At 38.9% G+C, this 23,728-nt stretch overlaps 3 protein-coding genes across 10 annotated transcripts in view; 2 read left to right on the top strand and 1 right to left on the bottom strand.

The window, feature by feature from the left end:
* Window positions 1-814: 814 nt before the first annotated feature.
* On the top strand, window positions 815-7,453 carry hmga1a (high mobility group AT-hook 1a). Of its 6 annotated transcripts, none has more exons than XM_028014512.1 (5): window positions 815-970; window positions 1,929-2,031; window positions 2,885-2,968; window positions 3,937-3,993; window positions 5,478-7,453. In XM_028014512.1, the coding sequence occupies exons 2-5, from the start codon at window positions 1,948-1,950 to the stop codon at window positions 5,538-5,540; spliced, it is 288 nt and encodes a 95-aa protein (XP_027870313.1). In that variant the 5' UTR covers window positions 815-970; window positions 1,929-1,947; the 3' UTR covers window positions 5,541-7,453. The 6 variants fall into 6 exon arrangements, with proteins under 6 accessions (XP_027870313.1, XP_027870340.1, XP_027870330.1 ...); XM_028014539.1 differs by having other exon boundaries at window positions 2,885-2,972; window positions 5,478-5,523; XM_028014529.1 differs by having other exon boundaries at window positions 1,929-2,046; window positions 2,885-2,972; window positions 5,478-5,523.
* smim29 (small integral membrane protein 29) lies at window positions 6,706-12,379 on the bottom strand. Of its 2 annotated transcripts, none has more exons than XM_028014473.1 (5): window positions 12,265-12,379; window positions 11,483-11,800; window positions 11,376-11,401; window positions 11,174-11,279; window positions 6,706-9,461 (listed from the first exon to the last, which is right to left on the bottom strand). In XM_028014473.1, exons 2-5 carry the CDS (start codon window positions 11,591-11,593, stop codon window positions 9,393-9,395), a joined length of 312 nt encoding a protein of 103 aa, XP_027870274.1. In that variant the 5' UTR covers window positions 11,594-11,800; window positions 12,265-12,379; the 3' UTR covers window positions 6,706-9,392. The 2 variants fall into 2 exon arrangements, with proteins under 2 accessions (XP_027870274.1, XP_027870281.1); XM_028014480.1 differs by lacking the exon at window positions 12,265-12,379 and adding an exon at window positions 12,195-12,213.
* Window positions 12,380-15,405: 3,026 nt separating this feature from the next.
* pacsin1a (protein kinase C and casein kinase substrate in neurons 1a) overlaps window positions 15,406-23,728 on the top strand; it is a 40,378-nt gene continuing 32,055 nt past the window's right edge. Inside the window, exon 1 of one of the 2 annotated variants that reach the window (XM_028042905.1) lies at window positions 15,406-15,663. The gene's annotated coding sequence lies outside the window, so the exon portion shown is untranslated. Of the gene's footprint in view, window positions 15,664-15,836; window positions 15,859-23,728 lie in introns of those variants that run through there. The other variant, XM_028042980.1, reaches the window with a different exon arrangement.

Genomic DNA, 23,728 nt, shown 5'->3' with positions numbered 1-23,728 from the left:
TGATAGTGTTGGACCAAAAACATCATCAACAAGCAGGAAACCAGCGTTTCGGTGACAGAAATGAAAAAAAGATGATGAAGGATATTCTGGATATGCTTACAATAAATTATCATGAAAATACTCAAACTACAAGTCATGAGCAAATAAACAACTGTGCACTGGTCCACTTTGTGAAAATTATGTGTAGTGTAGGTCAAAAGGAAACTTAAGATGTGAGGGAATGAAATGGTTTGTTTAAGATTTGATGGTGTTAGAAAGGATGAAATGGCAGTACATGGCAAAGAAATGGGGATACAACCTGGTAAAGTGCAGAGATTAGTCTGAGGCAATATTGCAATTAGCAAGGTATGAGATAGTTTACTTAAAGACACAACAGGTTATTAAGAAGGGGCACATTTGCAATGGGTATGAAATTATACGGGATTTAGCAAAGGGACATTTTGTCCCTTTTCTAAGGGACCAAATTGTGTGCAACATTTGGTGCAACTTTTTTTTTATTTTATTTTCTCACCTGAGCAGAGAAGCTGACCACTTTCTGAGTCAGCTCCTGTTTACATTGGGGGAGGTCATAGTTCATGGTTGGAGACTGTGGAATGTAATGCTAGGCAAATGCATGCAATTTTAAATAACATTCACTCCGGAAATAATAAAACATAACTGTTCTGTTTCTGTTTCATTTCCTGTTTTCCAGTCTACAACTTCTTGCACCTCTGTTTTTGGTGTGAAGTGATTAAACCTGGAAAATGTAAGAATCAATGAGCAGTAAAGTGGAAGGGGGTTGGGTTTCGTCGTACTGTTGGTGGCCCATTTATCATATCTCCGCCCTCCAGTATTCCTGCTCCCCCTGAGGGCGGCTCTTTAAATTGTCCAAAAACTCCTCCTGTCCGGCGCCTTTTTTCCTTTATCTGCAAGAGAGAAGCCGCACGTGCGTTTTATTGAATGCCGTTGGATTAAACTCCTCGTCCTGCTGGTAAAAATATATAATATATAGATTTTTTTATTTTAAAAAAATATATTTAAAAAAAAAAGCAACTATTTTATTTTAAGTGTTTTAAAGCTGCATGAGCTGGGGTTTAAATGGGCGGGCTGTGTGTTATCCGACGAATGAAAGCTGTAGCCTAGATCGGCTATTTAACCGGTTAGCCGCATACAAACCAGCTTGCGCTTAAAGGGAAACAATTCGGCTTTAGTTTTAAGACGGAGGCGATAAATCCGTGTAAATAAAGGTGGGTGCATAAATGGAGATGTGCTAAGCTAGAAATGATTCAATGCGGTGCTTTATTATTATTTTTACAAAGAGTCCCTAGCTCCGGCGGGAGAAGGCTGCACGCGCTCAACGTGAAGCCGTCTTTTGTTGCTTCGGCTCGGGGTTTTAGCCGCTGAGCGGCCGCCTCCTCCGCTTGAATCCTCGGTGTCATTTTTAGAAAAATCCGAGCGAGCATTCAGCCGGGGCTCCTAGCTTGCAAATGCAAACGAGCACACAGCAGCCATTGTGTGTGTTGGCGGATCTCTCCGCGGCCACGGCGTGCAGACCTGCGGTGAGATAGTTCTGTGTGCACAGGCCTGATCGTGGGGGTACGGCGGCTACGGCAAAGAGGGAAAAAACAGGCCTCTAAGCATGGTTTAGTATAGGGGCATGCAATAGTAATTTGCAGGTTGTGTCCTTTCAGTATCGTGCAATCTGTTTTTGCCGTAAACCTCTTGTGTAGCAGCGCGCCGATGAGACAAAAATAGAGCTGGAAATAAGCGCGGATTAATTGAGTTAAACAGTGCGCGGTTAGGTCGGTCATTTGGGTTTGTTGTTGCGGTCAATGAGTTTAGTGGCTCGACTACTCCTCATTTCTACATGTTTTGTGTTTATACTCGACGCCTCGTCTTACACCAAGGCCAACCAGTGTGATATATATATATATTTTTTTATTGCATAGGTTGAAAAGCTAAGCAAACATGAGCGACAAGGGGACAGTCTCAACGAAAGATAAGGAGGGGGCAGAGAAGAGAGGGCGTGGAAGACCCCGTAAGCAGCCGCAGGTAAAATCCTCAGACGTAAGTAGTGTCCCTTTACTCCTATCTGCTCTGTCTCGTTTGCCTGTCCTACTACTACTAACCTCATTCGCACCAGAACATGGATTATGTAATAAGACCTCCAAATAGATTTCCATATCTTATTTGCAGATAACCAAAATAACTCCTTGTGTTGCCATCTGTTGCATCTGATGCTCCTGCAGATACTATTGCAGGTAAAAGGTTCGTACATGTCTGTGTCCTCCTGAGGTGAAGACTGAAATGAATGCAGATAGGCCAGCTCCAGGATGGCCTTGTGACCATTTGTTCAGTTGCTTATCAGTGGAGAGATTTACAATAAACTTCCTCCCTGGTTTGCAAGCAACCAGTAACCCAACACCTTTAAACTGGTTTTAACCCCTCTCCCCACTACTCCACACTCCAGGCCCACCCCCGCTCCCTCACTGTGATGCATGACATAGCAGAGGCGAAGCGCAGAGTGGATCATATAGATGTCCCTCAGCCTGCTGTGTTTTACTATTGAGTTCCTCTGTTGCTAAGAGCTGTGGTGATAAACACTCCAGAAATGCAACAGTAGACAAGTCTGCTATGACACGGCTTCTAACCACAAGGTACGCATGAAAGGATGAGTCATGCCACGCCGAATTCACCTAACTGTACAAGGTGATGGTATTTCCCTAAATGCCTATCAGAGTGTTAAATTGTTTTTGTTTCAATTTTATGAAATGCATTGAAGTGTTTGACTTTGTTTGAGCTCATTTATGCCAAGGAACTTTAAGTCGTCAAATGAGAAGACGGTGAACGTTCTTACATTTTCATGTGTGTTATTGTATGTAAACTTCAACCTGTTTGCTTTCAGGAGGCAAGTGGGTCCCCAACTCCAAAGAGGCCCCGAGGGCGACCAAAGGGGAGCAAAAATAAGGCAACTGGTGGCAAGGGCAAAGTAAGTCTCCTCAGAATGGGAGTTTCAGCTGCAACGGAAAGTATACAGAAAGATGTTGCAGATGGCAGTTGATGTATCTATTTTTAATTTTTTTTCTAGATTAAGCTCTTCCTGTTTGAAACTCCAGATCCCTTTTGGTTAAGGAGTGCTTGTAGCAGCAGCAGCTAACCTCATCCGTCTAAAGGATGCCAGGCTGTTGATTTTGATTCTTTTTTCTTTTTTTGGATACCACCTAATGGTGTCAGAAATAGCATGGCGATTGCTTCCCACTGTAAAGAATCTTGGTTTGCTGGTTTACCCTTGAGTTGGTAGGGGGGGCTCTAGCTGTGTGGAAGATGGCGGAGGAGAGGCGGGGGTGATGATGCTCACTCGGTGCATCCTGTCCTCCAGTTTCCTGCAGCTTGTCACATGCACGGTGCAGGTGCAGCGGCCGCAAGACCGTTTCCAGGCTGACACTGAGCGCCCCCTCTGCCTCCAGCAGGCACACAGCCCTAGTTCTTCACTGCCTGTCGTCTCATAGCAACAACAGATTTTTTTTTCCCCTCTTCCTTCGCCCCAACCCTTCCAGCTCCCCTGTGTGCTCTCGCTTGCTGCTATCTATGGGAAAGGGAGGAATGGAGGGAGTACAGGAGACGCACACATGCGTGTGCACTGATATAGGTTTAGAAGCAACGGAGGGTTTGTGTCTCTGCTCGGTTTCACCAGCTGTCTCTGCGCCTTGGACCAGGTGGCCAGCGAACTGGAGTGCCCTGTGTGCAGTTCCAGTCGGCCTTCCAGATAATAGCCAATGAACCCGATGCCCCCTTTCTATCTGTCCAGTTGTAGTGCTTCCACTGCCACCTAGAGGCGATGTGCTATAACAAATTTGTTTTGTACTCAAGCCTGCAACTCTACAACTCACTGAGATTACAACTTAATGATGAGAACCTTGTAACAGCCTTGGTGGCCTTCTCTGGTTTTTTTCACAGAAAGGTGCAGGAGCCTCACCTGCAGGAGGAAAACGCAGGGGACGACCCAAGAAGGAGGCAAGTATGCTGCTCAAATCTGAGTTTATGACTCCAATAAATATCTTCCCGTTTAAATATTTTGGTTTGCTCAAGGGTTCAGATCTGTTATTGCTAGTCGGTTGCCCCGAACAGGGATTAAAGGCAAAATAAATGAGACTAGAGAGTAATGCATGTTTCAAAGTAACATTTTTTTTTAAAGGGGCAGACTTATGTAATCAACTTTATTTTAGCTTTATTTAATGTTATGTTAGTCCCTCATCAAAAACATACATGACTTTTGCCTTGACTCTTTCATACAAGTTTAAGAAATTCTTTAATCTCCTGTGGCAACCAAGCACCACCTTGTGACAACCCTTGTCACCCTTGTGACAACCCTATTTAACTCCTTCAAACTAGCCAGCAGCAATTAGCAATCAGCTGGTGGAACTGTGCATCTGCTGAGCATCTGCATTATAGGAGCTACTTCTCAGTACAACACTGGTTAAATACTTTAAAAGGTTGATAGAGCAGCGCTGTTGTGATGACTTCCTGAAGATGGATTGTTGGAAAGAGCAGAAGTTTCTTAAAGAGACAGGCCCAATTTCAAGGTAAAATTTCTTTAAGTCATATTTGATATAAACAGCATTTTTATAATGACTGAAGGTAACAGTTGTTGTGATAATACTGCCCCTTTAAGATTGGACTAAACAAATTTAAACTTTAGTATCTTTGACACAAAATTTAACTACAATCAAGAACAAACATATGGGTATGAAATGGTTTTACATGTATAAAACAAAAGTAGGAAAGTAGGTACAAATTGGCAGCGGTTGAAATTGACCAGCTAGAATCAACATTAACATGAGCGGTACCCTACACCATTTCTGTCCCAGAGTGAGTGATTGGTATGACTGTCTGGTGAGTGACGTTCTTTTTAAGAACCCAAGTGAAGTGGAGATTCATTCATACAGACCGGCCATTTCTTTATTGCAAGTCTCCACCTGATTGTGCTAACATGTAGAGATTTTTTTTCATAGTATCTGTGGCCTTAGGCAAGAATTTGAGGTTTCGTAGTAACATTGTGATGTGCATCACTTGTTTGAACTCCAGGAGGCATCTGGATTGCATTAGTCATAGTGAGGAGTGACCCAAAAGTCCCCTCCTTAACATGGCCCACCCCTGTTTTTAGTTTTTTTGTTTCTTTTATTATTTTATGAATGAACAACTTGGAGTAAATGAGTGGAAGGAAAAAAAACAGGATGATTCATTATGACTCACTGGTGATGAATCACTTTTCACTACAGATGCTTCACCCTTCCCTGGGGTGCTTTTTCATGCCACAGTGGTTTGTCAAAGAACACTTATTTAATTTCTTTTAACCAAGTTGGCACTTGACAAAAAACAGTCGCATCAAGGCATGAATCACAGGCAGCGATTGTTTACACCGCTTCAGAAACATCGTCTTTTGTCTCTGTATGTTGTGGGCGTATGCAGAAAGTCTGACTTTAGTTTTTCTGTCACAGGAGAAGGAGGAAAAGGCATCCCAAGAATCATCTGAGGAAGAGGAGGAGGAAGATGACCAGTAATTCAATACATGCTACCTCACTCTACATACTGACTTACTGTTATCCAGAAACTGGGCTGTATCAACACCAGTGCCACCACTTGACCACTGTTCACGACAAAGCCCTCCCCTTTGTCAAAGGGTGGGGTTAACACAGTACATATATCATGCAGCAGCACTGGATTTAAACAAAATGGACTTGATCAAGCATAGATCTAAGCATTACATGACCGGTAACAGCCCTTCTACATGTCATGTTATCACAAGTCTTTTATACTGGACAAGGTGTGCTCTGAAGAGCCTGGGTGTTTGTTAGTCTCCCCTAAAGACCATTAGGACATATTTCCTCTGCTTAGTGTCATTTATTGCATCTGCGATAGTAGAACATATAGACTTTCTTGTTTTTGTATTGGACAAAGGTAAATTTTTACCCATTTGCTGTTTAGTTTTGTTACATGTGAGTAAAGTGATTAACCTATCCTTTGCATTGTATTCTAGATGGAGATGAGCTTCAGCATTTAGGATGAGCATAGGTTACTGATGGTAGAGGTGTCCGTTTCGTGTCGAGTTCATTCATGATTTTATTTTAATTTTTTTCAAACTCTGGACAGAACTGGGCATCTTCCACCTGACCGCTTTTTCCTGTAGAGCAGTGTAGATTTTAGAGGAGCTTAAAACCTTCTCAGTCCTTTTTGCATGTAGTGGGGAGATGTAAAGTAAGTTTGATGGGTTTTGTTTTTTTTTCCTTCATCAAAATACTCTGATCAGACTTGCAGTTTGTTCCTCTGAGTTATATACCATTTAAGAGAAACCATGAGTGTGCTGCTTTTTGTGTTTTATAACAATTCTTTTTGGTATATTTTTAAAAAGAGTTTTAGGCTGAAAAGTAATCTGTCGTTTCTTCAGGGAGCTTTTACAAATGCGGTTACTTTTTTTTTTTTCCTCTCTTTCCCTCATGCGCTCACTCGGTCACTGCAATTGGTCAAACAAGGAGTATGATTGTAATAGTGGATAGTTGGTGGCACTACTATCCAACAGGGCTGTACATTTTTTATTTCTCATTCCATTTAGCCATCACTGCTTAATCTGGCTTCTTCCTCACTTAGTAACGTAACGGTAACCCTACTTTCCTTAATCTTCTGAAGATGTGTGTCGTTTGTGTCTACTACATTTTTTTTTTTTCATTGTCAGGGAACCTGTATCCATAGTACACTTAACTGGGTTTTCCCCCCCAACACACACACACACACACACCTAAGCTGCTACAACCTCAGTTACAAATCCCCGGAAAACTGCAAACAGGCAAAACAAAGCCTGGATTCTCATACCTCAATTTAACAGCTTACTTCACCTTATGATTGCATTCAACTGGTTTTTCTATTTTTAATGTAACCTCTGACAAGAGTTAAGTTTTTCTTTTTTCATCTTTTTGATCAAGTTGACTAGGTGTAAAATGTAATTGTGCGCCAGACTTTGCAGACAGGTTTTAAAATGTGTGAAGCAAGTCAGGGAGACCTGTCAGCTCAACAATTGTGTTCGCTGACTGTGGTAGACTAGCAGGTGTGTTTTTATCTTTTTTTTTTTTTTTTTCTTCTGCACTGAAATGTTGGATTTTCATGGACAAATGCAAGTTTGTGTAGAGTAGGCACTCTTCACTGTTCAGTCAGGCGCTGTGCATTCTGCATTAACGCACAGAGCTGCTCTTATTGTTTTCATTAAAGTCGTACAGTCTCTTGTCTTTGTCCCCTTCCAACTACACAACTGCATCTAGACATTTCTCTTTAAATCATGCATTTGTTGATTTATATACTGTAAACTCAATAGGATGGGATCATGCTTTTTAATGTACACCTATATAAATGTACAATGTCTATATTTCTATGGTGCCCTACAATTTGTATCAGAAATGGACAATAAAGAGAACTTTCTTTGTCATTTTTGTCATGTTTATTGTATTAATGCCCCCTAATTTGAACTCTTGTTTAAAAAAAAAAAAAAGTTGTATTACAATATTTTAAGAAGCGACAGCATAGTCTAAGCAAAAGTACAGGTGGATCCCAATAATTTTAAATCGTATCAAATTATTTAGAATTTGAAATTGTACAGATACCACCAAGCACAATCTGCTTGGTGGTACTTATTTATTTGTTACAATAAAGTAACAAGTACTTAATTTCTTAATTCCACAATCTGCTTGGTGGTATAGGTAGCGTTGTTTAAGGAATATGGTTTGCACATAAGGAAAACTCCAGTTTTCCTTCCACGTAACTTTCCATATTGTTTTGATTACAGTGCACTCAGCCTGTTTAACAGTCCTCTTCAAAAGAGCCTTTTGCAGTTCGTCTAAAGGTCTAACCCTTGTCTTCCGTTTACCGTCTTGAGCTAAGAATTGTAACAGACTAATTTGTTTTAAAGGTACTGTAACTGCATGTGGCTGTAGTGCTGATTTTCAGTAACATTCACTGTTACCATGGCCATTAAAATCAGTAATCGTTTTATCCCTGCAACACAAGTTGCATACCTGAACCAATGTGTATGAGCTATGCATTCTCACAATCTGCTTCATAATGCTCTAATCTGATCGCATGACCTACACCCATGTAACATTTTATGAGACACTAAATTGGGTTTTCCACAGCTATTATAATTCTAAAAATAAGCTTAAGATATACTAACTTGTAATATCAGTTTCACTTTATTAGAATTACTGACATTTTCAATAATTGTCTAGAACTGCATTCAAGGAGAAGAAAAGAATTCCAACATCACAGCAATAGTACATAGTCAAAAGTGTCACCTAAAGTTGGATTCTTAAACGCAAGTCATTCCAGATAAGATATATGAAGATCTTTGAGTGGTGCATTTAAGGTTTCTATATGATTAAAAAGAGAAACCTGACAAGCATGAAAAATGTATGTAAAGGCTCCAAATACCAGAACTGTGAAGCCTTCCATAAAAACACACAGTTACGTTTACATTCAACAAATGAAAGGCAAAAGTTTATAATGTGTAAAAGGTTTCCTGAGTGCTGGAAACAGTCAGACGTATGGAATTCATCTGAGCAGATTTTTCAGCCAGACGTAAATTTTCTGGTGCCATGCCTCGAAGACAGGACATATTTTCAGATCCAGTCACAACTCATTTAAGAGCCGGGAGGAAGTTGGTGTTATTTGCTCCTGATTTTTGCATCTCATGCCATTGTTAAGAGTCACAGGATTTGGCAAAGCAGGACAAAATAAAATAAAGCTTTCCAAGGCAGCGGTTCAAAGCAACAAAACGAAAGGAGGATGTTTCAAGCCTTTGACTAGAAAGGAAACAGAAATTAAAAACAAGCTTTCTTTAACAAATTTCACCTGATCAACATGGGGCTTTAGCGTTTGTAATCGTAAAAGCGTTTCATCAAAGAAGCCGCTATTGCTCTGCAAACAACCTCTACACACGCCAGATCTGAGCGCTGATGTTTAACTAGTACATAACATTCGCAGCCCTACCACAGTGAATGCAGGCAGCAAGTTATGCGAGCAGTACGGATGCCTACTGCAACCCACAGGAACAAGGCTGCTTGCCACAAGCTGCCCACAACAGCATTAAGAATGTAAACAAAACACCAAATGCACAAGAGGTTTTGTCTTCTGCTTTCCCAGAATTTGGTGCCGCAGACTATGACAGTAAAAATGTATTTGAATAAATAATTTCCAATAAATAAGTAACAAGTACTTAATTTCTTTGGCTCTTAAATCGCCGATGTAATCTGAGATAAAGACAACAGGAGCAAAATAGAGCAATGTGACAGATGAGTTAAAAGAAGGGCAAATCTTTGAGTCTGAAGGTTGTCTTCTCGCTCCTCAGCATCCTGCGCCAGGCTGAGCTGTCATCAAGCTGTCACATCTTTGGACAGAAGAGGTTGCTGCTGTTGATAGCTTCTTGCCCAGCCTTGCACAATCTGTGCACATGAAACACAGCAGAACAGATTAACTGAGTCACAGGTTTCCAGTTTCCGACCTCGATGAAGTTTTTGACCAAAACGGAACAATCCATGTTGCAGATTTCGACTTTTGTTAAAAACATACTGGACATCAACAAATTTAGGAGAATAAACAGCCTCTATAACATAAGATGTAAATACTGAACAGTTTTGTCTCAGCACTTGATGTCTTACATGAGAAACTGAAAGCGATGCAATATAGCAATGTCTTAAAGAGTAACTCTCTATCACCACCTAGTGCTCAACTCAACTCTGTGCAGCTGTGGTAGCAGTGAAGCTGATACCATTTTTTCTTGAATCTGTTGACTTAAGGCTATGAGATGAGTCAAATTTACATGAGGAAAAGTAATTCTGTATAAATCAATTACCATTTTTGCGTTTCTAAAAATGTTTTAGAACATTTTGAAAATCAACTCAATTTTGTAGTCTACTATAGATCAGCTTTAGCTACATAAATCCATGTAGAGTTCCAACTTGACTGTATATCACAAAAAAGTAGTGGATTATCACAGAATAGCAAATATGAAATCTAAAAGTATAATACAGAATTGAAAGAAGTACATGTAAAATTATTTAGAAAATATCATGCACTTACACATAGGACAGATACAGTACATAGTTCCAGAAGCTACATAAATCCTAAGAATGCATACATTTATAACATTTGGTGCACCAAATATTAAACAGACTTAGATTTGAATACAAATGTCAGAACCTATTATGAAATACTTAAAATTTTGATAATTAGTATAACTTCTATCTAGTTATTAAAATATATAGGAATGGTATTTTGCACACATATTTTATTTATTTGATTCTCTGCCTCAAGTTAATGTTTTTAACGTCTTCAAAAGTCTGACAAGCAAAGAGAAGATGAAATCTGATGTTTTGTTATGTCTCATACTTGATAAAAATTTGTATTAACTTTTTGTACATGGTTTATATTCCATCTGTATGTTTCAAGGACCAAGTAAAAACAAAATAGTGCAAATAAAACTATATTCCATCAATTGAAGTACAACCCCTGCTATCAGCATCTAAATAATATTAGATACTTAAGGCTAAAACTTTAAACTCAAGGCCAACCTTATTTAGATTACACAAAGATACTCTGAATCAAATTTATGGTCCTATAAATAAAACACAACTTGAATTCGGGAAATCCAAAGATTTTCTATACTTGTCCTCAAACTGGAAACTGCCATCAGTAAATTTTATATGTTTACTATTCTTTTATAAGATGCTGTAAAAACATGTCCACGAATGATGAACTGAATTGACTCCAAAACAAGTCAAAGGTCACTAATGTGGGCAGGGATAGAGATTTTAGTTTGAACCTGAAAGAAAAGCTGTGATGAAACAATACTGCCTGCTATTATTGCATTGTTTGTTGCATTCAGATTTAAATTTGTAAAAGGGGAAGATGCAATTTGAGGAACTACGGAAGTCTAAAGCTAAATGCTGCAACTAAAGATAACAGTGGGTATGTTTTTACACTGTCAAAGACACACTCCACAAATACAGAGTGAAAATTGTGGTTTTACTGAGAAATATATTTTCACTCTGGATTTACAGGAATCCAACTAAAGATGTTCCTCATCCAATATAATAGTATACACCTTTCCTTTAATTTACAAAGGACACTGTCACTGAGAGTTTGCGTCTCCTACCCTTGTGTCCTCTTCTCTCCACAAAAGCTCCTGTTCAACTTCATGAAGCTCCTCTGCAGGGTCATACGTGTAAACAGGTAACAGCTGATGCCGAAGTCTGTCAATCCTAAGGCAGAAGATAAAGTGCATCAAGAAATCAATGGGTCACACTGAGGAAGTAAGAGGCAGTGCCAGCTAATCAATACCCTGAGTTTGTTCTCACCTCCTTTTCCTACGCAGACATAAAATCTAGAACAAACAAAATAAAAAGTGCATGAGAGCTGCATCTTTCTAAGTCTCTAATGCCACACATTCTGATGAGCTACTTACCAAAACTGTAGCAATTCCAGCAATAGTTATAAGAAGGAATGGCACCAGCACGTAGCTCACCGGCACACCCCCATCTTTGTGGGCAGGGGGCTGAGTGGTAGTGCTGTTCATCCTAATTAACGTTCAAGGGGAAAGGGCCACAGGGGGCCTGCTTGTGTGTGGGATCTTTGTACAGGCACCAGTGCCCCCTCCTCCTCCTGTTGGCTGACACTGTGTTGCAGCGGCTCTGTCGTCAGGCTGCCCCCTTGTTTATGCCTCATCCTCGTCGTTCATGTGACTTCCACATGGTATCACTGCCCTCCCTAATCAGCGAGCAATCTAAGGAAGCACATAATGGAAATGGTCTGTACACAGCTATCTGTCTGTCAAGGAAAGTGTCAAATAAATAGAAAGAGGAAGATTTAGGAGTAAGAGAACCAGTCATGCTGCAGAAACTAATGATTAAATGACTAAAGATTTAAACGGGCCAATGTTAGCAAGACGTATTTTACCGATTTGCCACGATTAGCACTTGTTTAAAAAAAGGCACGCCATCTAAATCAATGCATTCCTTACCTATAAGTAAAATGTTACCTTTACGCCTCACCTGACTGCTGTAACAAAAGTGTCTTCAACGCTACAAATAATTTTTGTTTAGCTGTTGTAACTTGATGGCGAGTTTCCTGCGGCATTGCGCAAAAAAGGTGATTAAACTGCGATAAATATAACTTACTCGGTCAGTAAGACTAAACACACGGCCTGCTCTAACATGTTCTACTCATTTTAGGTCAATTCTTACTCACTCTGCAGAATAAAAAGCCTTCTTTCCTTTAAGACTTGACGTTCACTAGCTTCAGACAGACGACCTTTCACTACCAGTGACAACAGTGTACGAGCTTCCTGTTTGAACCCTTCAGAATAAAAGACTGATCTCACGCGAAGCAACGAAAAGTAAAAGTGATTTTAACTCGATGTATTTTTATTTGGATTCTCCGTCATGGACCAACACAAAGTATTGCATATTTATGATGTGTGAGAAAATTATATATGATATATGTAAATTCGTATCCACCCCCCATCTAGAGACTGAAATCTTTGCCCGTTCTTTTCCACAAAATATTTCAAGCACAGTCAGATTGGATGAGTGCAATCTAAGTTTTCAATCGGACTTAGGTCTAATATATTAATCCTACTACTTTATGAGATTCCGAGTGCACGTATGAACAAAGACAAATGTATTTTGCACAGTTAAAAATTCCATTTTAGCTCTGACTGTTTTGGTGTCCTGTAGAATGTGATTTTCCCCCAATCTTAAGTCTTTGCAGCCTCCAACAGATTTTCTCCCCAGATCTTTCTGGATTTTTTTTTTTTTCTAATGACTGTCAAAATGTTTTCACAAAAAGGTTGTGTTGACAAGTTTAAAGTCATACAGATAAAATACCTTGTTTGGGCTTTCAGTTGCTAGTTCTGATGAAGAGAGATACCAAGACTGTTTCAACAGCTTTATAAAGGCACAACTATCATGGCTGCTTGTCAACATGAATCTAAAAAATGAAAAGTCAAACAAACATCTTGTCATTTCAAAATGAACTGCATTGTTGGTTGCTTTTTTGGCAGATCTACTTTCAAAGAATAAAATAGTACATAGAGCAAATTATGCTGCTATGACTCTTGTTAGAAAAGTCTGAACCAAATAGATACACGTCTGAGATACTAAAGAGACCTTTGACAGTGTCAGCACATTATTTCCTCAACTGTGTCCTAATTGTCCACTTTCTCAACAAAATCTTGCGAGATGGAATCTGTGTAAATCACGCTTGTGTTTCCACTACTGTTAAAAAGTCTCTTTGCCAGTTCAACCATCAGAAAATACAAAAGTACTGTCCAATACATCGTATTTAATATCAAAACTATTTTTTGTCTTTTAGCTTTGAACAAGAAATTTTACAGCTTATGAAGAAGTTTAAGAAGAAGATGGAGTGAAAGGACAAAAACATCTAATTTCTTTATTTGATGCATTCAAGACGTTAGACTTTCTGTAATCATTTGAAGAAGTCTTGATAGTTCTCCACTTGATAATCCTCCGAGTTTTTGTTTGTTGCACTGTTTGTAATTGGCCGCTAGATGTCACTAAACCTGAGGAAATTATTAAATATGTGTTTTAGGAAATACTGTATGTTGAAACTATGTTAGTAGTAAAAAGGTTAAATTTGTGTATCGTTTTGTCGTCTGAATGACCTGTAACCCATATGTTAATAGTGGGTTTTTCACACAATAGAGATATGTAATATTGCCTACATTTTGTCATTCACCTGAGATTGTGTTTATTGTATGTGAATGTGTGATAAACCATGTAAACTTAGTTTTTCAGAACCAAGCGATGAAATAAATTTGTTTTACTGGTGGCAGTTTATTTGCACTTGAGCCAATTTGCATAAGAAAAAGAGACATCATCTGACTGATCTAGTTTAAGGTCTGCTATGGCCTCCAATCTGCAGAAGAAAACAGCCCCCTCTCTTCATCCTGTTTGATGCTGAATGGATTTGACAGGATGCCTTATTTCAGTGGAAGCTGCACCTCAGAAATAACAATGAAGCATGTAAAAGAGGATCAGTATATCTAAGTGTGAAGGTTGCCTAACATTGTATAATATAATTTTTTTAGATATATAAAACTAACTAATTAGAATATCCAATTAGGGGTTTACAGTTATAGTCAAACTCCACATATTTGGTCTTTTTGGAAGAGTGGAGCACCATCGTCTTACAGCAAGAAGATCTTTCTGCATGGTGTTTGCATGTTCTCCCTGAATATTTGTGAGTCATGGCTTCCTCCTACGGTCCAAACATATGACCATCAGATTAACTGGTCTTTCTACACTGCCTTTTGGTGTGAGTGTGTGGGCATGATTGTTTGTCCTGTGTCTCTATGTTGGCCTGTGATGAATTGGCGACCTGTTCATGATATACCCTGCCTCCCACTCAATGATGGCTGGAGGTAGGCACCAGCTCCCCTGCAACCAAAGAATTTGGCCAGAACTGACTAAAAAAATGGATGAAGCTAAATACATGACAATTGTTGAAGATAACACATTAGATGCTGTGAAACACTTCAAACTACGGCAAGAGTTTATCTTCAGCAGAACATTGATGTTAAGCTAACATAAATGAATAAATCTGATCTAATAGATAAAGTGGTCTTAATGGATGACTTAAAGACTAACATTCACTTGACAGATGCTTCATCCAATCTGACTGCTGAAAAGAAGTATGAGCAAAAGTCTCAGTTTGTAGATTTGCAAGCTGGCAAAAATAATAGAGGAAATCCTTGCAGCTGTGTTTGCAGTGGAAGGTGGAACCACAAAATATTGACTCAGATACTCAATATTGACTTATTTGTCAAATAATTTGGAACACCCCTATTGTCATCCGCTAAACTGTGTTTATCCATCACATAAAATCCTAATAAAACACAAGGACTTCTGTGACTATGGTAAGGCAAAAAATTGAAAACGTTCAAGAAGCACCATCACGTTTGTGAGGCACTGTAAATGAGCAAATTAAACACTCAACAGTTGAGCAAAACATTCTTTTGTTCTTGAGTGGATGAGTCAGTAGCCATCCCCAGAACAAAAACACTCCTTTCCCTCCTTCCCTCCTCCTTTCGGGCATAGTGAGATGTGGGCGGGGCCTACACTGCAAAGGGGAGGGGGACACCTCCTCTCAACGTGATCATTCCATTGGCTGGAAACTGGAAGTCACATTTAACGCTCTCCTCGTCCATTCCTTCCGAATTATTTTATATCATAAATAATAATGTGTCGTTCCAGTTAAGTAACAGAGTATTCATCGATAACAATAAAGAAATAGCAAGGAAAACAAATCACAAAATTGACAATTGCTTAATAATTATATTTTGTATTACTTCCCATACGTTTATATGCTAAGAGGAGATTTTAGAAATCACTTGGCACACTCGTCCCCCCCGCAGTCTATTTCTGCTGTCCATTGAGAGTAAAAGCTGGGCCATCCCCCCAGCGCGCGCCTGTGCCGTGGAGCTCCCCCTTGCTGCGTGCATCGTGATCTCGTGGATGCAGAGTCTTGCAGAGAGAACACAGGGTCACCTTCTGTTCTACTGCAAGGGGAAAATACGCTCTGATTCGCAGCAGACACTACTGGGCAGGACCAGAAGCAGCATCTCTGGTAAGTGTTTACTGGCCGCCACGTCCGTGCATCATAGGGATAAGAAGCAGAGCATCCTTTCAGCGAAGGGCGAGATGGAGAAATTTGCATCACTCTCCATCATGTTGGATAACGTTTCACCGCTGCTTCTAATGCAGCAAAACCCGACGGAGTACAACAGAATTCGGAGGCGATTCTGTTTGCCTTTTGCAGTTTGTAATTATTCATGCGTCATATTACATGATGTACCGTTGTTTGCTTACGCCATGGGGGAAGATGGTTCATCTCGCCTCACCTTGAATTAATGTTGTACGCTTTGTTGACTCGTCTAATGCTCATTTATTCTACCTGATGTCCTGTTTTCAGACCAGATTGTAAAATTATGCATTTGCTGTTTTCTGTTTAGAATAATTGCTGGATTGCACAAATTAGACCTCACATATAAAACAAACCCGCTTTCTGAGCAGAAAAATGCTGATCAAAATTCATTTAATACTGTTTCATTTGTAGGCGATGGCGATGTAGTAAAGGGTTTATTTCCATGCTTGAAATGACTCAATTTGATAACGAATATAAACTTGGATCAGTCTGAAAACGTAACATTTTGTGCTGTTTAAAGGACAAGATGGGGCTAATGGACGTAGATGCGCTGCTTAGTGGTCATGTAGTGATGTATTTGAGTCTTTCTTGAGGGAAATGGACGCGAATGTTAATGGGAGCACTCCACAGAGCTCCAGTTATGTAATTGGTTGTCACAGCAAAGCAAAGAGCCATCTCTAGCGTCATTGTTTTCCCTCCGACAAACCAACGGTGCCACAGAGGAGGAGCATCCCGCTTTCTACATGGGATTAGGTGCATGTGGTCCCTTTAATCATTCATCAAATCTGCTCCGAGGCTGAAACGCATCTGGCCTCCCAGCTGACTGAAGTATCTGGTGGCCTCCTTCAGGTGTTTGGCATCCCCAATCTGTTATGATGGTGGTGGTGATGATGAGGAGGATGATGCGTTTCAGGGAGGGGGGTTGTTTAAAGTGCTGCTTGCAGCATTGGGTTGTAATATCCCCGTCCAACCAAGCAGCTGCTGTCGTTCCAAAACACCTCGTCCTGCCAAAAGACATGCAGCAATGCTTGTTGATGTGAGATCTTCTATGCGATGGCAGCGGTGAAGCAGATGTCATTTTGCTTGATTTTGGAGCTCTTCATGGTGCTCAAACTGCTTTTTGTTGGAAATGACTAACGACTAACCCTTGAGCAACTTAACCTCTTTGGAGAACCCAGTGTTGCTTAAGAGCATTGTACTAACTTTGGTGGTTAGTCAGAGTAAACTGGATCATGAAGTTCTGCCATCTGCACTTTTCTATTTAACATCAAACCATGCAGTTCCCATCTTCTTCCAAGTCATCCACGTCCTGACCCAACCATAAATGCCCCTCAATGTCAGGGAATGCTTCGCTGAAGTGAGGAACAGGATGTGTTTATGTCAGGGGTCTCAAACTCCAGTCCTTGAGGGCCGCAGTCCTGCAACTTTTAGATGTGCTTCTGCTGCACCACACCTGAAAAGAATAATTAGGTCATTAGCAAGGCTTGGAGAACTGATCTACACAAGCAGGAGGTAATTAAGCCATTTCATTCCAGTGTTTTGTACCTGTGGCACATCTAAAAACTGCAGGACTGCGGAACCTCAAGGACTGGAGTTTGAGACCCCTGGTTTATGTGTTTGTTAAACTGCGGTACTCACAGTATTCATAGTTTACAAAACCTAGATGTTCACACCAACAGACTGTTTTTTCTTTCATGAGAGAAAGACTGGGCATCACACACTTAGCAACTGTGTCTTCAAGGCTACAGGATTTTTCAAACCAATCAAACTCTTGTGAAAACTCTTGATAGGGCAAAAGTTTGAGAGAACAAACATTTACAATGTTTGTGAGGTGGTGGAGGATATTTTCTGAATTCCAACTGGTTTTATTTTTGTCTAAATCCACCACAAATAAAAACGCAATTTAAAATACTTTAAGTTAATACCACAAGTGACTACGATCTGGAGAGTGTGTTGAGAGTTTGAAATATGTATTTGAGGCTGTGAGTTTGCTTGTTTCTTAGTTTTTTGGTCTCGAAATGAGTCTGTGTTGACTGTAATCTAAGAAAGCTATTGTTTATATTTTAGCAGACAACAATACAATATTTGTGCAAATAGACAGTAAGAATATTATGTATAAATATATTCTATGTGGAGCATATTTTATTCAAACAATTGTTGAAAAAATAAAAATGATTACCTTCAAGCAATTTGTGAATTTTTAGTTTATTTCTATAAGACTCTGTTGCTTACTGTGATTTAGTCTTAAATATCAAGTTTGTTTTTGTTTTATTACATTGAGATCGTAATCAGCTAGATGAGGTTTTATTCCCAGTACAATCGTGAAAGTAGTTAACAAATAAAGTAAAAAAAAATTTGTGAGCAGCAGATGAAGCATCCTTACCTCTTTTTGTCGCTGTCAGCAACAAGTTTTGATTATCAGTTCACTGATTCAGAGCTGCCTCAAAAACGTTGTGTCGTTTTGTTTGTCTCCAACTTTAGTAATTAGTCAAAAAATGTCAGCTTATTTTAGAGCTGTCTGTGGTGCTGAAGCCGCCCTTAGCTGGAAAAAACAAACAAGCTATTTGGCCTTAATTACATGAAAAATATTTGAAATTGTTAATTTCACCTGTACCAACCACCAAGCATGATGGTAGGGTAATATTTGTGGTGTAGAGATGGAGAAATTAATAAAGAAGGAGGAATTCTTGCAACTTCTTTCGCTTTAGATCCTGCAGCTGCTCCCATCTCGCAAAACATCCAGACCTGCCTAACGTCAGCTAGTTCCCTTCTGCAAAAGAATGGACACTTAATTTGATGGGCTAAAATACTTTGTATAATGATAGAGTCACTTTAGGATGATCTGACTTCAATTATCGTTATTGTTAGTATACAGATGTCAGTTAGCTTGTTTTGGATCTGTCCTTGGTGCTGAACTCACTCTTTGCATGTCTCTCAAAAGCCTTACAGGAGGCTGCAGAGAGAAGATGGTGATACTCTCAGGGCTGGTAATTCAATTGTACTGTAGAGAAAAGAGTTGATAAGTACCTGCTATTTATCAGTCAACTCCTCGCTCTTCACAGAGAAGAAAAGTCAGGGCTCTGTTTATAATGGCTAAAAATGTTGTTTGCATCTTGCAGCTCTGGTGCCACATGTGGCTTTTTAGGCTGTTGACAGTGACTCTTAAAATTGACCAAACATGAATGAGCAACTTAAAAAAAAAAGAAATAGAAAATGTCTTTTGGCTGCAGAAAGACACCGATTGTGCAAGAAATGCCCTTTTTTGTTTTAAGATTGCAAACTCTGTTCTTCCTTCTCATAAAAGTTAGATTTTCTTTGTTTCCTTTTTTCTAAAAACAAAAGTTTTTAGAAAAAAACATTATTTACGTATTTATTTTAAAACATTATTTAAGGTTGATGTGTGGTTTGATGATATGTTTTTAATGTTTGGATTATAAAGCTTATAAATGTATAATAACCACTACACGATACGTTGTGTTTGTCTCTCTGTGCCTGAATGTTTACTCTCTGGAAGTGGTGAGGCAGCCTCTCTGCATGTACAGGAAGTGTGTTGTCTGGATTTGATGATGGTTTTGTGTTCATGTAATCAGCAGCTTGATCTGTAGTGATCTTTAACATTTAATGGATGATGAACAGCATCAACCAGCAGGAAGGGCTTCTGATAGCAGGAAGTGAAAATGTAATCCCTTTAAGACGGTGCGATGGATGTTTTCAGTGTTTTTAATGCGAGTTGTTAGTTTGATTTATTTTTGAAGCTGCGATTATAGTAACTGACTGGAGGGAGGATTGTTTTGTAGGTTTCTAAAGCAAAATTTTGTCATTTTTAAAACATTTTTTTATATTTTTCACTTAGCCATTTATGCATCATAATGCTAAGTAAGTGATTTTTGAAATTAAAATAGATTAAACTGAGCACCCAATTCCAGTTCAAAAATATTATTTTTGAAGAATTTGTAAGGAATATTATATACAATCGTATTTGATGCACACACTCATTTCAATTTCTTTGAATCTGATCAACAGTAGTCACCCATTTGGTTAGTGATTTGCACAAAATGGATTTAATAATATAGCAGGAGGACAAAATCAAAATTATTCAACTTTACCTCAAATTTAAGTGATATTAAACACACATCAAAAATGGTTTTAGAGGTTTTGGAAATCCAGCTGGGAAACCAACCAATTTAAGTGAACGTTACTAATTGAATCAAGAAGAATGGTCAAATATCAGACCTTAATCTTGCTTGTTGCTGGTTACTGAAAGGATATGATTCAACTGCAACTTTCAAAAGGCATTTTAACCAAATGTCTGCTGAGCCTCTATTCAGCTTAGGCTAAATTAGAATACGTTATAATTATGAACCCAATTATTAGTGTTTATGCAATTATGATAAGTTTGTTGTATCATCATTCTATTCTTAGGAAAACTATCTGAATGCCTTTTAAGAGCCCAAATATGAACATGGCAGCTGTTCTTATGGTTCTCATAATATAACTCGCAAAAGGAGGAGTCTAATGTTTTCTGGTGACCTTTTTTGGTATTGTTAGTCCTCTGTGTTTGTAGAACATCACTTGTCGGGTGAAGGGGAGAATGTGTGAAATGGTGGCGTGAGAAGGTGTTTTGTTCTTTTTCTTTTTTTCTGTTTTGTTAACTCTTCCATATAATATGTTTGCCAGTGAAGCAAAATTCAGGTTTACGTTCCTCTGTTCGAAGGGGAGACAGTGTCTTCTGACGAGCTCTGAAAAAAGAGGCAGTGTAAGAGTGGCGCGTCAGAAGGGCAGCCGGAGTGTCTCATTTCTCTCAGCGCAGAGCAGAACACACACGAAGATATACTCCGACCTCAGCGGAAGATTGATAATGTTACAGATGATCAAAAGCATCTGCAGCAAAGGAAAAGAATGCTACCTCAAACTAAAGCGTATAAACAAAACTAAACATAGTTACTATTCTAGTTATATTATGAAATATTTATAGACTACCATGTCCCTCAGGGGTTGTAGAGACTGGTCAATATGTGCTGAGATACACATCAGAAGAAAACACTTGGCGAGTTCTAGTCGTATGTTATCTTTCCTACGCCCTTCATTTATTAGAACATAATAAACCTGCTTTGCATTACGTTTGTCACTAGTACATGTCACTTTACTCCTGCTCTGAATTTGTGTTGTGTAGCTGCTGCTCAGCCTCAGGCAGGGCACAGACTCAGCATGTGTCATACCCCTGTCTGAAATTCAAAATGGAGTCATGTTGTGCCCACTGTGGAAGCATGAGACACCACAGTCTGCGGCAACACTGGTACAAATGGTTAAACCACAAACTACCATTAGTGGGGTTGCTGATGTTCCCGTGGGTGTGGATGTGCCCATGAATGAAGCAGCCGCTGGAAACATGTTTGAGTGCTAAATGATGTGATGATGATCAGATGTTTCATCTCATCTCTGCACTTAACCTACAGAACATAAGCAGGATGTGGTGCATTGCACTGCCGAAATAAGAACCACAAATGTTATCTTCTCTGGTGAAACCAATTGTCTTCAGAGGTCACATAGTAAATACAGTCCACAATGTGTGTAAAATTATCTCAGTCGAAAGTACAGCTTTTCTGTGAAACATTGGCAAACAAAGAGCGTCATGAGAACCAAGATTCACCACACAAGTCAGTGATGAAGTAGTGGGGAAGTTTAAAGCCGGGAGTGTTTATAAAGCAATCTATGGAGCTTTGAACATCTGAAAGCAGAAGGATTATGGAACAACAGTAAACATTTGGTTGTCCACCTAAGCTGACAGGCCAGGCATTAATCGGAGAGGCAGCCATGATACCCATTGTAACTCTGGAGGAGCTGTAGAGGTCCATCTCTCAGGTGGGAAGATAATTATCAATCATGTACTTCACAAATTCAGCCTTAAGGGATCAGCAGTACAGAGAAATCCACTGTTAATAGAAACGCACATATACTTAAAGAAGAAGGTGCTCTAGTTACATGACACCAAACTTTAATTTTTTGACTTACATTCAAAACAGCATGTGTGGTTGGAAACTAACGCTGTACTCTGATGCTTTAAACGTTTTTGTAGAACAATGATCCCAAACATACAGGTGAAAATCATATTTCTATTAATATTTAACATTAAACACATACCGGTAGTCACATTTTGGAAAGGCCTTGTCAAAGTCCAGAACAAAATGTGAAAGTTGATGTTCACATATGCTACTCATTCAATCTGACTGATCTGGAGATATTATGAAGAAAAATAGGCAGAAATTTAATTTGCTGATGTATGAAGCTGGTAAAGTTGGCAAGAAACAGATTCCATAGAAAGGCACAGCAAATCACTTTCAAAACTCGGATAATTACCAACATTAACTATAACCATAAAGTACAAGCTATCCATCCCCACTGCATCACTGGGTCCACCTCATTATACATTTTGACATTTGACCTGTGTGCTTGGTACTAGTTGGTTGATTTTGTTTTCACTTCAGCCCAGAAGGACAGAAAATCTCATATTTTCTATAAGCAGCTTTTTGAACTGTTTCATCTTGAAACATTATTTCTTTGAAGATGCTCATTTTAAAGAATTTAAGTAGTCAGTATATCATCTGCAGTTCATTACAGATTTTCAGTCTGGGTCTGTACATGCTTTTTTATTACTAACACCATCGTAAGTGGTGAAATCTCAGTGTTCACAATTTTTTCCAGTACTTTTCCTGTTCATGAAGATTCTTTCTCCTACTTTTTCCAAATCAAGCTATTTCCCAGAATCAATTGGCTCACTTTCAGGCTTTCATATATTGTCTTATTAATATTTGTACAAATGTGCATTTGATATCACAAATTAGGTTGTAATTCATAATTAAGTACAATAAAACAGAAAACAAATGTTTGGATTCAGAGAGGATTTTGCAGATGTGGATACATTAGCTTGAGTAAACGTATAAATAATTCATCAGTCCTCATCGCTGTTGCAAGTCATTCTGAAACAAAAATACTGACTCCTGTAATGTTTCACCAACATATTTAAAACCCTAAATGTCTAACCAGTCATTCTATGACACAAATAAACAATCATTCACAAAAGAGAGAAGCTGCAAGCAAAATGTTTTCATGATTTGGCTCAAATAGAAAAAAAAAAGATTCTGTTTAGAGTGGAAAAACATGAGCAGCATGCAGTGACTCAGTGATTTCGCATGAATTCAGTCAGATATCTGTTGGATTGGGCTTCAGTGAGGCATTATATTTAGCTGGGATATTTCTTGCTGTCTTATTTGATAGATCAGTCGTTCACCTTAGTGTTACCTTAGATTTGTTGTTTCTTTACTGCATGACATGTTTGTAAGATGTGTGTCCTCAGCTCAACAAACAGTGCAGTAATACAGACATATTATGTTCTAGTGGAAACCAGATTACAGAAGAGAGGTTATCTTCTGATAAACTGAGGCATCTGTTCTGGTTCTGGCTTCATTTTTTTTTTTTTATAAAAGCACAGCCAGGAGAGTTACTTGGATTGAGACACATCAATTATGTGGTATGTACATACAAATAGCCCATTTAGAAAACCCATTTGTGCCTGGCTTTAACATGCTAGCTAGCTGATGCTTCAAAACATTCACATAATGTTCTTTTCCCATGACGCCATTTGTTATATTAGTATGGTACTCGATCTCCTTCTACACAAAACGCCCCTCACAAAATGATGCTGCCACTATCATACTTCATAGTTTGGATTGTATTCTCAAGCTTACATGCTTTCTTTTTCCCTCCAAATGTTTTCATTCCAAGAGTTTTCATTAAGGCCTTACAATTTGATTTTAGTTTCATTAAATTTTGTATTTAAAGATGTAATAGGTCTTTTTTTTTATCCTTAGACCCCATTTCATTTTGCTGTTTAGAGATGCAGTTGTTTGTTGACAAATTTATGAATGCTTATATGATGAAAAACAAAAAAATTGTAAATATAGGGAGCAGATTAATAAATTAAGTGGGT

This window comes from Xiphophorus couchianus, chromosome 1 (genome assembly GCF_001444195.1).
Source record: "Xiphophorus couchianus chromosome 1, X_couchianus-1.0, whole genome shotgun sequence".
Classification (NCBI taxonomy): Eukaryota; Metazoa; Chordata; class Actinopteri; order Cyprinodontiformes; family Poeciliidae; genus Xiphophorus; species Xiphophorus couchianus.
This window is presented reverse-complemented; position numbering and strand designations above follow the sequence as displayed.

Excerpts from the sequence above, each read along its gene's own strand:
- smim29 (XM_028014473.1), bottom strand. The coding sequence starts at position 11,593 with ATGAACAGCACTACCACTCAGCCCCCTGCCCACAAAGATGGGGGTGTG. Across the intron at positions 11,402-11,482 it reads CTGGAATTGCTACAGTTTTG|ATTTTATGTCTGCGTAGGAA; the intron begins GTAAGTAGCTCA and ends TGTTTGTTCTAG. Across the intron at positions 9,462-11,173 it reads GGAGAGAAGAGGACACAAGG|ATTGTGCAAGGCTGGGCAAG; the intron begins GTAGGAGACGCA and ends TCATGTGCACAG.
- hmga1a (XM_028014492.1), top strand. The coding sequence starts at position 1,948 with ATGAGCGACAAGGGGACAGTCTCAACGAAAGATAAGGAGGGGGCAGAG. Across the intron at positions 2,969-3,936 it reads CAACTGGTGGCAAGGGCAAA|AAAGGTGCAGGAGCCTCACC; the intron begins GTAAGTCTCCTC and ends TTTTTTTCACAG. Across the intron at positions 3,994-5,477 it reads GGGGACGACCCAAGAAGGAG|GAGAAGGAGGAAAAGGCATC; the intron begins GCAAGTATGCTG and ends TTTCTGTCACAG.